At 41.9% G+C, this 13,801-nt stretch overlaps 1 protein-coding gene across 1 annotated transcript; it reads right to left on the bottom strand.

The window, feature by feature from the left end:
- Nucleotides 1-949: 949 nt before the first annotated feature.
- Nucleotides 950-13,546, bottom strand: cfap57 (cilia and flagella associated protein 57). The gene is made up of 21 exons (XM_084927449.1): nt 13,253-13,546; nt 12,794-13,107; nt 12,453-12,706; nt 11,747-11,921; nt 11,520-11,672; nt 10,407-10,546; nt 10,100-10,265; nt 9,707-9,820; nt 9,414-9,626; nt 9,094-9,267; nt 8,739-8,900; nt 7,213-7,368; nt 6,956-7,049; nt 6,682-6,872; nt 6,425-6,598; nt 6,127-6,285; nt 2,796-2,939; nt 2,404-2,520; nt 1,699-1,833; nt 1,468-1,611; nt 950-1,308 (listed from the first exon to the last, which is right to left on the bottom strand). Exons 1-21 carry the CDS (start codon nt 13,407-13,409, stop codon nt 1,135-1,137), a joined length of 3,510 nt encoding a protein of 1,169 aa, XP_084783575.1. The 5' UTR covers nt 13,410-13,546; the 3' UTR covers nt 950-1,134.
- Between the last annotated feature and the right edge of the window lie 255 nt (nt 13,547-13,801).

The raw sequence follows: 13,801 nt of genomic DNA, 5'->3' as shown, positions 1-13,801 counted from the left end.
TGTCGCAAGTCCCGTCTCTCGTTTGTTTATCGCCCACTTTGCGCCAGAAAGAGGAAACCAGTGGATGTCAGGTAGGGCATAAACAGGGAAAGACGGGCACAAAGGAATACTTTTCTTTCTTATTCTCATTTAAAATGTCTAGCTTTTAATAAATAATTATCTGAATCTTACAAATAAAGTTTTTATCTGATGTAAAATGTATAGAAGTCACATCACCTTACCATTGATTTCATATGTGCAAAATACGCAGAGCTGATGTAGATGCTGCATAAGCAAGACCAACAGCACGTGTATGTTTTAACTAAAATAACACGTGTGGTGCTGGGACACCATGGAGGGACTAGCTTTAACAGTGGATCTGTTTAGAAATGTAGCCTTATCCATTGAAGTGTTAATTCCAGAATGTAAATATTGTGTGGCTGTTGGGAATTTCTGTGGTTGAGGAACATTAATGAATACACAAATAATTTCTTAAGTGCTCACCAATAGGAGGGGAGAAGTTGCAAAGTGCAGAGAAATGACGATTTGTAAACCATCTGAACATGTGGATGGTTACTGTGAGGCTGCAGCAGATCTATAGATGGTTAAGAAATTATTTTAGAAACAATATCTGCATGGCTGCTGATGTTTATGATACCTGTTTTAAAGAGCACACAAGTAGGTAGGATGGTAGGAATGACAAGACCCTGGAGATATTGGTTTGTGTCCTTTCACTCAACATTCAATTTTGTTTTTATTTTCCCTTTTCTCTGGTTTAGACACTAGAACTACATGTTTAGGCTAAAAATGAAAATGATATATATATATTGCAGTTGTGACATGAGGAATAAGACTCGCCTCACTACACAGGGCCACTGCTAAAGGACATCTTTTGTATACATTGGAGACACCAGCGTCTTTGGCTAAACATCAGTATTTGACTTCCTGGAAATGACAACAGGTTCACTGGTCAGTGATCAAACCTTTATCAATATGATTGGTTTCTGCAGTAAATTGCTATGGTAACATACAAATCCACACGTTCATTATCAAAGTGAATACAACAATCTTACTAACAACTTTCTTCTTATATGATTTTCATGTGTATCTGCTGCTGTGTGTTAGTTGCAGAGCTATTGCTGAGGTAAAAGACGATCAGCTGACTCCTAGCTGTTTGGGCTCCTGGTAGGCTGCTTCTTCTAAGATGGGCTGTGACTTCTTGGGCTTCTTTAAGAGAGCCAGCTGAGCTCTGACGTCTTTAGCCTGAGTCCTGGCCAAATGCAGCTCCTTCCGCAGTTCGTTGATTTCAGCTATCAGAGTCATGTTTTCCTGCAAAGTCCAAAGTCGTGGCTAGATAACTATCAATTCAGCAGGTCTTTACTCCACATTACACTTTCACACTCTGTCATACAGGATATGTTAAGACTTCAGAGTTGCATTGTTAATGACTAATGCCAATGTACTGTTGTGATCTGGGTAATGACTAACCTTCATGATTTTGGTGTAGACCTTTTCGTGCTCCTCTGCAGATTTGACCAGCCTCATTTTGAGGCCATTTACTGTCTTCTCCTGTCGATCACACTGGTGACGCAGCGCCTTCTGAACAGTATCATCTGCATTGGTTCTCTCCACCTTTCAAACGGGACATACTCTTGACAGTTTGATTTCAAGCCCTCCCAGCATCCAGGCAGCTCTTGGGGTATTTCTTAGCATACTTACCCTTTCAGTCTGCTGGACATATCGAGCGTATATCATCTGTATGTTGTCCTTCAGAGTTTTAGGCTCCTGGATGAAGCCGACACAGTTGTGCAGGTCTGATTTCAATCGCTGGAGATGCGTCTCCAAATCTTTGACCTGACAACAAAAAACAAGAGAAGCCCATTCTTATATTAAAAAAGGAATGATTTTTATTACACTTTTATCCTCAAAGCTTAAAGAGGATCTATTCTGCTCACTTCCAGCTTCATATTTTTATTCCTCGATTTTACTACAGTACATGTAGCCCAGTAGATTCACAGTTAAAAACAATCATCATTTACCTTATACTTGGCCTTCATGCAGCTGTTCACCTTGTGTCTGAAACAGGTTTTAGTTTCCGCCACCCTACATTTCCTCTGATTGGCTGCCACTTGTAAGCAAGAGCTTTTGGGTGGAGCCAAAGTCCTTCTAGGACCTAATCTTGCCACTTGGCATTAATGTTAGCAGTACCTCAAATCTGATTTAAAAAAGAGTTGCTGATTTTGATTCTGGCCCAGTGGGTTTAAAAAGTTTTCTTTGCAGATTTCTCCATTAGACTTCAATTCAAGATTCTCTGAATGCCACTTCTTTCTCAAAAGAGTTAGGTCCACAATTATTTGCACAATGACACAGATTATGTAGTTTTGCCTCTTTACTTTAAAAAGGAAGCGTTGTTTGTTTACTGACCTTCTGACTCTCTTTGCACATCTCTTTGTCTCTGGTCTTCAGTTTGAGCTTCAGCTCAGAGACGGTGAGCTTCAGCTGAGCATTGCTCTTGTCGGTTTGTATCAGCTCTTCCTCCAGCTGCCGAACACGAGAAATAGCACGACACTGTAACTGTAGTGTTGACACTGTTTTAACTTGACTGCTAATGCAGTCCTATCAGATCGATTAAAACAAGGTCAACCAAGCACAGCAAACTTTATTTCTGTCTAACTTTTTAACTCAACACTATTCAAATGGCAAGAAAATGTACAGGAACCCTTATGAATCATCTACATTTATGTATTCAACAATCTCCACATATGTTTTCTAACCATGCGTTAACACAGTGCTAAGCTTTTTCATCTTTCACATACCTGACTGATCCGCTCCTTCTTCACACTGATGTCATGTTGCAGAGGCTCAGTTTTCTGCTTTAACTCATTCAGCTGGAATTCAAGAACAAACTTTAACTTCTCCAGTTCCTGATTCTTTCTCTTCAAGCACGAGATAATGTGATCCTGTGAGAACATGAACAGGTTGAACGGTTTTAGAGTTCAAAGGTTTTCATACATGAATTCTGAACAATGTCAAGAGAATCTGGTCCAGATCAGTCTCCATATGTCATGTAGTCAAACTGAATTAGACAGTACAATTTTACAGCTAATGTAGAGAAGAGCTCAGAGTTGAAGTGCATGTAGGAAAACTTGTCTGTCTTTCAGTAACCCAACGCTTTAAAATATGCTTATATTATACTTATATGCTTATAATATGCTCATATTCCCATAAATGTATGCACAGTAACACAGCACTTAAGCTTCGCTGAGAAATCTACACTGCACCTGCATCACAACTGCAACCCCTCTGACACCCTACAACATAACCTGACGCACTCCTTTGTAGAGCCAGAAGACATATCAACGCAGCCCACAGCTGTTGTGACTGGCCTGTTCGTCCTGTGTATTTCTGGCTATTTTTCAACGCAATCATCATCTCATCTATAATGACTCATAAATGTCAGCAAATTCCTGGAAGGAGATCTGTGAAGCTATTAGGATGGTCATGAAGGAAAGTACAAAGAAGCAGAAAAACTTGAGGAACAAATAAGTGAGCACTGAGCACAACAAAGAGCAGGAACTCGGGGGGCGAGAAGTCCCCAAATCTTATTTGTTTCTATCAGCTGGGTGTCAAAACTCATCATTAAAATGTCACTTTATGCTTTATAGAGTTAAAGCTAGTGTTAAATTATAACTGTCGTCACTTCTGGCGTGGCGTGTCACAAATTTAGAGGATCATCATTTAGCCTGGAGAAATAGTTTGCTGCTTTATAAGAAAGCCCTCCGCAAAGCCAGAACATCTTACTATTCATCACTGATTGAAGAAAATAAGAACAACCCCAGGTTTCTCTTCAGCACTGTAGCCAGGCTGACAAAGAGTCAGAGCTCTGTTGAGCCAACCATCCCTTTAACGTTAACTAGTAATGACTTCATGAACTTCTTCACAAATAAAATTTTTATCATTAGAGAAAAAATTACCAGTAATCATCCCACAGATGTAATATTATCTACAGCTACTCTTAGTACCATTGATGTTAAGTTAGACTCTTTTTCTCCAATTGATCTTTCTGAGTTAACTTCAATAATTACTTCCTCCAAACCATCAACGTGTCTTTTAGACCCCATTCCTACAAAACTGCTCAAAGAAGTCCTGCCATTGATTAATTCTTCGATCTTAAATATGATCAACCTATCTCTAATGGTCGGCTATGTACCACAGGCCTTCAAGCTGGCTGTGGTTAAACCTTTACTCAAAAAGCCATCTCTAGACCCAGCAGTCTTAGCTAATTATAGGCCAATCTCCAACCTTCCTTTCATATCAAAAATCCTTGAAAGAGTAGTTGTCAAACAGCTAACAGATCATCTGCAGAGGAATGGTTTATTTGAAGAGTTTCAGTCAGGTTTCAGAGCTCATCACAGCACAGAAACAGCTTTAGTGAAGGTTACAAATGATCTTCTTATGGCCTCTGACAGTGGACTCATCTCTGTGCTTGTCCTGCTAGACCTCAGTGCAGCGTTCGATACTGTTGACCATAATATCCTATTAGAGCGATTAGAACATGCTGTAGGTATTACAGGTACTGCACTGCAGTGGTTTGTATCATATCTATCTAATAGACTCCAATTTGTGCATGTAAATGGAGAGTCCTCTTCACACACTGAGGTTAATTATGGAGTTCCACAGGGTTCAGTGCTAGGACCAATTCTGTTTACATTATACATGCTTCCCTTAGGCAGCATCATTAGAAGACATAGCATACATTTTCACTGCTATGCAGATGACACCCAGCTCTATCTGTCCATGAAGCCAGATAACACACACCAATTAGTTAAACTGCAGGAATGTCTTAAAGACATAAAGACCTGGATGGCCGCTAACTTTCTGCTTCTTAATTCAGATAAAACTGAGGTTATTGTACTCGGCCCTGAAAATCTTAGAAATATGGTATCTAACCAGATTCATACTCTGGATGGCATTACCTTGGCCTCCAGTAACGCTGTGAGGAACCTTGGAGTCATTTTTGACCAGGACATGTCCTTCAACGCACATATTAAACAAATATGTAAGACTGCTTTCTTCCATTTGCGCAACATCTCTAAAGTTAGAAATATCCTGTCTCAGAGTGACGCTGAAAAACTAGTTCATGCATTTATTACTTCCAGGCTGGACGACTGTAATTCATTATTATTAGGATGTCCAAAAAACTCACTGAAAAGCCTTCAGCTAATCCAAAATGCTGCAGCAAGAGTACTGACAGGGACTAGAAGGAGAGAGCATATTTCTCCTGTTTTGGCTTCCCTTCATTGGCTTCCTGTTAAATCCAGAATTGAATTCAAAATCCTGCTCCTCACATACAAGGTCTTAAATAATCAGGCCCCATCTTATCTTAATGACCTTGTAGTACCATATCACCCTATTAGAGCACTTCGCTCTCGCTCTGCAGGCCTACTTGTTGTTCCTAGAGTATTTAAAAGTAGAATGGGAGGCAGAGCCTTCAGTTTTCAGGCCCCTCTTCTGTGGAACCAGCTTCCAGTTTGGATTCGGGAGACAGAAACTATCTCTACTTTTAAGATTAGGCTTAAAACTTTCCTTTTTGCTAAAGCATATAGTTAGGGCTGGACCAGGTGACCCTGAATCCTCCCTTAGTTATGCTGCAATAGACGTAGGCTGCCGGGGGATTCCCATGATGCATTGAGTTTTTCCTTTCCAGCCACCTTTCTCACTCACTATGTATTAATAGACCTCTCTGCATTGAATCATATCTGTTATTAACCTCTGTCTCTCTTCCACAGCATGTCTTTTATCCTGTCTTCCTTCTCTCACCCCAACCGGTCGCAGCAGATGGCCGCCCCTCCCTGAGCCTGGTTCTGCCGGAGGTTTCTTCCTGTTAAAAGGGAGTTTTTCCTTCCCACTGTCGCCAAAGTGCTTGCTCATAGGGGGTCATATGATTGTTGGGTTTTTCTCTGTATCTATGAAGCGCCTTGAGGCGACTTTTGTTGTGATTTGGCGCTATATAAATAAAATTGAATTGAATTGAATTGAATTCTGACTCCATATGTGTAATGTCGAGGCTTCAAAATGTAAAACTGTTTAAAATTCTTTTAAGTGGACGTTTGGTTGACAGGAAATGACAGCTCTGATCTTGGTCACCTTGTCCTGACTGGTCTTTTCATGTCCAGAGATCTGCCTCTTCAGGTCTTCAATGTCACTCTCCAGGGAGCGGATCAGCCCAAGCAGCCTCTGCCGCTCTTGCTTCAGTTTGTTTATATCAGCGCTCCTGTCATCAATCTGCTTCTGTAGACTGATAAACTGTGAACACACCAGCGTCCAACCAACCAAAGAGGAGACACACAGAGAACAGCAGCTGATGTGAGCAGACAGACAGGAGACAGAGCTGATGCTCTGCAACAGAACCAAACATTCAGTGAATAACAGAAGCTTTGTTCACCTTTTGTGCCATGATGCTATTTTTTCCCTTCAGATTTGTATTGGTCTGTTTCTCAGTTTTCATTTTCTTCTCATAATTGGTCTGGATCTCGAGAATCTTCCTCTCCTCGTCCTCTTCAGCCTGCTTTATGATTGCTTTAAAAACACTAATCTTCTGTTCGGTGTCCTCCTGACACTAAACGAAAGATTACCGGTTTCATTCAACTTCTGCACCATTTAACTTACCACCACCTCCTCTTCCTGCTCCTTATTACTGACCTGAGCGAGGAGCTCGGCCTTCTCCTGTAGCTTGGCCTCGTACATCTTTGTGAGCTCCTCCACCGCTTGGATTTTTCTGTCCTCTGCAGACTTGAGCTGCTTCTCATAGTCTTCCTGCATTCTTTGATGTTTTTGCTGAAGATCCTGGTACTTCTCGTGCTCCACAATCAGCTTCTGGCTGTATGATAGCTCTGTGTGTGATTAAAAGAGTATGAACACCAAACACTTACAAAAATAAAGATAACAGATTGTGCTGATCCTGTTCTCCTGTTACCTAAATCCTTCAGTTCTTTCGAATGCTTCATAATAAGCTCTGCAGAATTCTGCTGATTCTCACATTCCTGCTTTTCCATCTCTGTCTTCATGGCCTGCAGTAAAAGCAGGATACCTGATTCATCAAGGGCAGCAGCTACTGACTCAATTAATCAACGTCAAAAGTCACCCACTGATGATTGCTAGTCTTGGGAAGACATTTTGACCTTTAAGTTGTAAATCTATGTGAAGCTGAGCTCTCGTGTAACAGAGGCACACCTGTTGGGATGTTTTCAGAGATTCTATCTGCTGGACAAAGTTGTCAGACAGCTCTCTGAGCTTCTCGTTGTAGTTCATGTCCTTCAGGCGGAGCTGGTACTCATTCTCCATCTGCAGCTCCTCCAGCCGCATCTTCATCTCCAGCATGTGCTGGGTCTGAAAGTAGACGCAGGAACATACATTCAATACCTCTTCTTTTAACCATAACATGACAGTTGTCACCTTGTTGCAATTCTTTTAGCTTTCTTCTAAAGTGTCGTACATAAATAACTTAAACCAGACACATAAACACATGAAGTGTACCTCATACTACTTGGAAAGAACAGATTGCTGTAGCGTCTGCAGTAATGTGAACCCCAGACTCTGCTTCGTGTGAAAGCGAGGCTGTCGATTTACTGGCTCACCTACATTCCCACCCTGACCTACAGCCACAAGTTGTGTGTAGTGGTTGAAGACCATGGATACAAGCAGTGCAAATGAGCTTCCTCCAAAGGCTCGGTGAGGAGCCTGTTCATGTAGGAGGAAGTCAAAGTAGAGCCTCTACTTCATCACATCAAAAGGAGTGAGCTCAGGTGGTTCAGGCATCTGACCAGGAGGCCTCCTAAACGAGGTGTTTCAGGCGTGTACTAAAGAGAGAAAGGCTGAAGAGAGATGCTGGAGAAGTTACATCTGGTTTGGGAACACCTCAAGGTCCCCGAAAGACCAGGATTAGTGGTGAGAGTGAGGTCTCTGCTGAGATGCTGCCCCAGCAACCAGGACCTTAGCTTGGTCCTGGTTGCTGGGGCATCATAAGAAGCCGAAAATGGTCGTATGTACAGAGCTGGGAAGTGACAAAGTACAAATACTTTGTTACAAAGTACAAATACTTTGTTACAAAGTACAAATACTTTGTTACTGTACTTGAAAAGAATTTTCAGGTATCTATACTTTACTTGAGTAGGTATTTTTCTGACAGCTGTTTACTTTTACTCCCTACATTTTAATCAAATATCTTTACATTCTACTCCTCACATTTTTAAAACAGGCTTTTTTGATACTAGTATCTGTACTTAAGTACGAAATATCCGTACTTTTGTCACCTCTGTATCTATGTGTGTATATAAGTATGCATGGATGGATGCATGCTAGCCATGTATAGGGAGGCTTCATCTGGCAAAAAAAACCTCACATGCAGTACAGCACTAAGGATTGTTCCTTCTAGGAACTAGAAGTAGAGGCTTCAGCTTTCGGAGACCCTGTCTACTTTTACGATCAGGCTTAAAAATTTTCTTTTAGATGAAATATACATATACACATACATATAGTTAGGGCTGGATCAGGTGACCCTGAATCCTTAGTTATGCTGAAATAGGCCTAGGCTGCTGGAGACTTCCCATGATGCACTGAGTGTTGCACTGAGTGATGCTCCAAAGCTATAACATTACAAACACATAACTGACCACTTGCACTGATGGTCCAGGATCAAGAACTTACAATGCTTTAGGAACAAGACCAACAGGGGGGTGTCACACTATGCACTTACTCACCTTCTCCTCCAGGTCTGACTTGGTGATAAGGATCTCTTCCGTGTGGACTATGTGTTTGTTGCTCTTTAGACCTCTGCCTTCCTTATCGATGATTTTCCAAATCAGCAGACAGCCGTCTTCAGACACTGTCAGCAGGAACTGATCATCATACGTGATCACCATCTGAGGACACACATGTTTTAGTGGGTGGACTCTTTGCTTCTTAATGATCAGCATCATAGTAAATCGATTTTTTCATACACGATGTGAGATTGTGTGTGTATCAATCTCACATCACATTAATACACATAATTTCCCCTAGGGACCAATAAAGTATTCTGATCAGTTTAATGAGCAAATCAGTGCTTCTGCTCACCTTGGTGACAGGCCCAGAGTGAGCCTGGTATGTCATCCATTCCTTCTGGATAGGTAATGGGTATTTAATGGCCCTTACAGTCCCACTGGAGGTCCCGGTGAAGACCACTCTACCAGAATGGGACACTGCAAGAGCAGTGTGAGCTGTTTCATCAGCTGGAACCTCCCTCAGTACCTGTGGATAGGATACAATAATAAACCCAGTTTTTAAAAGAAAAAAAGAAAAAGAAAGAAAAAACAAACATTGCTGCTGCTTGAGATGTTTTGTTGATTTGCAGCAACTTAAAAGAACAAATCCAGGAGTCAGCTGTGCCTGCTAACCTGACAGTCTTGGATCTCCTTCAGAGTGAGGTCTGTTCCCACAGCCAGGATGGTCTTACAGTCTGAGGAGAAGGCCACACCTGTATAACTGCAGGACTTTAGGACGCTTTCTGACTCCCGCTTGCCACTCTGCGTGTTCCACTCGTACACTGCCCCATCCACCCCACAAGACACGACCCGGCTGTCGTCCAGGCTCCATTCAATCCGACACACCTGTTAATTGAAATACCAGTAAATAAGAATGACAAATAAGCACTGGGACTCCTCTGTAACACATACTCCAGCTGACTCACCTTTCCATTGTGGCCCTTCAGATTAAGGATATTGTCAAAAGAGGTGACAGAATAGATTTGAATGATGTTTCCATTGACAGCTGCAAACATGTGGCCACCGTTGCTAAAAGCACACTGAAAAGAGAAGGAGACAAAGACAGAGTCCAAGCACAAAAGTTTTGAGTGGAAAATGTGATAATGCTCCACTTTAAGATGAATTATCAAATATCGCAGTAAATACTGAAAACGCTAACCCAGGATTCAGTATTTACGGATTCACAGAACACAGCTGGATGAGACACAACAGAAGGGGGTAAAGATCAATCATTTCACCCTTGAATTTAGTAATACTCTGATTATTTCAGTATTGGCTGTTCAGATTTACTGCAAACACAAATGCAAAGCAACCTCTACCTCTTTACAGCTGCGCACAGTGAACTCCTTGAAGGTGCGGATGTCATCAATAAGCAGGTTCATCAGCCTGAGTCTGTCTGAAAACCCCACAAGGATGAAGAGGCCTGTGGGATGTAGTGCCACACTGTACGCCTCCTCCTGGAACTCCTTGCACAGCTCCAACACTCTAGTGACAAAACAGAGAGAACAGCAAGAGCTCAGAAACATGACATGTCATTCTGTTATGCAGTTTTATATTGTATCAACCTGACAAAAACTGATTGATATATATCTATAAAAGGAATTGTGTACTGTGTATGTGTTTTACTTTGTCTCGTAGTTCCAGATGCGGACAGAGCGGTCCAGAGAGCAGGTGGCTACGAGGGGCTTGCGTATGCAGATGGACAAACCAGTGATGGAGCTGGAGTGGAAGGACTGGGACAGGAACTCAAAGTGTAGTTTATCTTCCTAATGGAGTTGCAAAGAAAACATCAACTTTAAACATCTAAAGAGAACTCTGATGCCTTAAACAAGTGGAGAAAAAAAGAAAGTGGAGGTAGACAACAGAAAGAAGACAATGAAGGAAGAGAAGGAGAAAACAACAACAAAAAATATTTTTTTTTACCCTTTTTCTCTAGAGAATGGATGGGCAATTAACTTTTCAAGGGGCCACATGAGAAACTGGCACTGTTGTGGAGGGCCATGCTACATCAGAATTGAGTTCAGCCTATAATCTCGACTCAATTCTGATGGGGAGTTTATCAAAGGGTGCAATGTCTTTACATTTAAATCCTAATCTACCACTGACCTCATGTGGGCCACATCTACTCTAGATGATGTCAAAGAGAGGGAATATCTGTAAAAAGGTTACCTTAGAGAACTAACTTAAAGGCAGAGAAGCTTGTTTCAGATAAAAAATTAACTGAGGGGATGTATCGAGGCCGAGTATAAGACAACTACTCTAACAAAGTCCGTGAATAAAAATATGAAGCTGCAAATAAAGACAAAATTATTTTTTGCTGGATTATTTGAACTGTTTTCCATGTTTCTTGGATTGACCTTTTTCTTTTCATTCACAAGACTTCGCTACTGTTTTCTTTGCTACAGCATACAAAGACTGTTAAAAATATCCAACTGGAAATGAGCACAATTGGTCCACCAAAAAAAAGAAGAGGAAGTGAGATCATACATAGAAGAAAAAGTAAAACAGCAAAATAATATGTATGTATTTCTGACTGCCGACCAGCTACTATAGTAATGTTTCAAGCACAGAAGAGGTCAGTGTGAGAATGGATGTAGCAAACAGCTCTACATAATCTGAATTGATGGGGGCATGTGGAAGAAAATAAAATACCAGCTAGGACAGTTGAAGCAGTAATTTCACTTATACAAATGATGAACCCCGTCATTGGTGGTGCTGGTAGGTGTAACTGTAGAGCACCTTGTTCATGTCCACAGAGGACAGGCTGACACTGTACAGCTGTCCTCGGTTTGTGCTGATGGCCAAAGTCTCCTCTGCTGGACTGATGCATATGGTGTCAATCTGCTGGTATTCTGCCAAGGTCACACCGCTGCAGTATGCATCTAGAGGGATCTGACACAAACATACCCATGTGCACACAAAGACTACACTTTCCACCTTTTCTGAAATAAAGCTTGAACATTTACCTTTATCTCCCTGGTCTTTCTGTAACCATTCTCATCTGTCTGCTCAAACAGAAAAACGGTGCCAGGACCTCTAGAGCATGCAAAGCCTTTGGAGTAGGACAGGATTGCTGTGATGGAAGGGACAGAGGGACCTTCATTCACATTAGCATCTTTGATCTTCTTTACCTCCACCTGCCTGTGCAGAGTGAAGCGGTTATAAGCAAGAACATCACTCATCAAAGATGGATCGCTGCAGTGACCACAGTGAACCCATTCATCTGGTCTGAGATCAGCTGGTTATCATTTGTTATACGCATTTCCATTCCATGTTTCAACATGTCTGCCAACTTTTCCACTACTTTTTTTAATCATTGCCACACGTTATGAGTGATACTAGCTGCTCAGACATTTAAAGTCTTTATTTAATCCATCGGCGTGTATTTGTTGGACAACAATGAAGTTAGACACCAGGAATTTATATTTGCCCATCTGCCCAGATTAGCAGGTGCTTTTGGTAGCCATGAAAAGCTCTATGCTAGATATTTTTGGGGTACAACCGACAGAATTCAATAAAATTAGTTGGTTTTGAGGTCAGATTATTCACCATTATGATTATGGACTTGACCCTGATTGGGTCAAAAATGGCAGGAACAGCATGGGGTGGAGATGAGTTACAGAGGCTGCTTCATGTAAAATAGCACCACTTCATGTGGTCCAGCTTTCTCACCTGGCAGGCTGGCCCTGCACACAAGTCATGCTGATCTCTCTTCGCAGGTCTCCAGACTCAAACACCAGCAGCCTGCCAGTGTCTGTGCCAGCGATCACCCTGTGCTCTGACATCCAGGTGTGGCACAGGAAATTGATGGACTCAACCTTTGCAACACTGCTTGGTTTCAGGGCCCCCTCTGAGTAGCGGAACAGCTTGAAAACACCGGTTCCGCTCACACAGAGCTGTGTGTTGTTGTAAGGGTTGAAGCTGACCTGATGAGAAACAGTTACTATAATAATAACGTGTTCAGCATGTGTTGCATTTATACAAGCTTCACTGATGCAGCACAGATGACTCACCTGGGTGACAGGATTATTTGTGTTTGTTGTCTTCAGTGTTGCCAGGAGTTTGTGTTTCTCCCAAAGCCAGAGGATCAGCATCCACTCTGGGCTCCCTGTCAGGCCTATCAGGTACTTGGAATCAGGAGAGAAAGCAATGCAGATAAACTCTTGAACAGACATGTCTCCTGCACTCAAAACCTTTCTCTTTCTGCCCTGCTCATGCTGCAGGTCAAACACAGTGACGGTGGCTCTCTCTCCATAATCTGACACTGCCAGGTAGCGTCTGTTGGAGCTGATGGTCATAGCACGCATTCCCTTACTTCTCTCTGAGCCTGGAGAGACGACACCAACAGAAATAAATGCTGTTAAATACTAAAAAAAACCAACTTTCGTACTTATATCAAGAGCACCGCCAGGGTAGAAATTTAGTTACTTATGTTAGTTAGTTATGACTTAGACATCTAAAAATGAGCGCACCTGAAATGAACCGCTGCCATCGTTGGACAGTGTTGAAACACACGCAGCTGTTTCCGCTGGGGAAGACGACGGTTTGCTCGTCAAAGAAACACAAATTGTTCCTCACACCAGTCCGTACACCGAAAATGAAATGGGACTGAGCAACTACAAAAGACATTTTTAGATGTCACTAAAAAAAAAATAATGATATGCCAGCAGACTTGAAAACTGAAGAGTGTCTCTGCGCATAACAAACACTTCCAGAAAACATTAATACTTCTGAAAGCCAGAAAAGCCCTCGCGGAACCGATTGAGAGTCACGTCGCTAGGCAACGCTGGGAAATCCCGCGAGACCACGAGAACTCGTAAGGTGTTTTCCAGACCGTTGTTTCTAGTGATGTGCATACCACTGATTTCCTTTCCGATCCGATACCAGCTAAAATTCAGAGTGGTATCGACGATACTGATTCGATATGGGCTCAAATTGTTGTCATAAATATTTGAGCCCATAGAATCTTTCAATTTTTTTCCTATGTCCTCCCTAGAATAAAAACAAATGTCCATAAAAGA

The sequence above is a fragment of the Perissodus microlepis genome, chromosome 5 (assembly GCF_051167445.1).
Source record: "Perissodus microlepis isolate ML-2025 ecotype Zambia chromosome 5, ASM5116744v1, whole genome shotgun sequence".
Classification (NCBI taxonomy): domain Eukaryota; kingdom Metazoa; phylum Chordata; class Actinopteri; order Cichliformes; family Cichlidae; genus Perissodus; species Perissodus microlepis.
Note: the sequence above shows the minus strand (reverse complement) of the source record. Positions and strands in the feature narration are given on the sequence as shown.

What these genes read in the sequence shown, in the direction of transcription:
- cfap57 (XM_084927449.1), bottom strand. Translation starts at nt 13,409, where the DNA reads ATGTCTTTTGTAGTTGCTCAGTCCCATTTCATTTTCGGTGTACGGACT. An exon ending in ATGGCAGCGGTTCATTTCAG is followed by an intron (nt 13,108 to 13,252) that starts GTGCGCTCATTT and finishes TCGTCTCTCCAG; the next exon opens with GCTCAGAGAGAAGTAAGGGA. An exon ending in GTGCAGGGCCAGCCTGCCAG is followed by an intron (nt 11,922 to 12,452) that starts GTGAGAAAGCTG and finishes CACTCTGCACAG; the next exon opens with GCAGGTGGAGGTAAAGAAGA.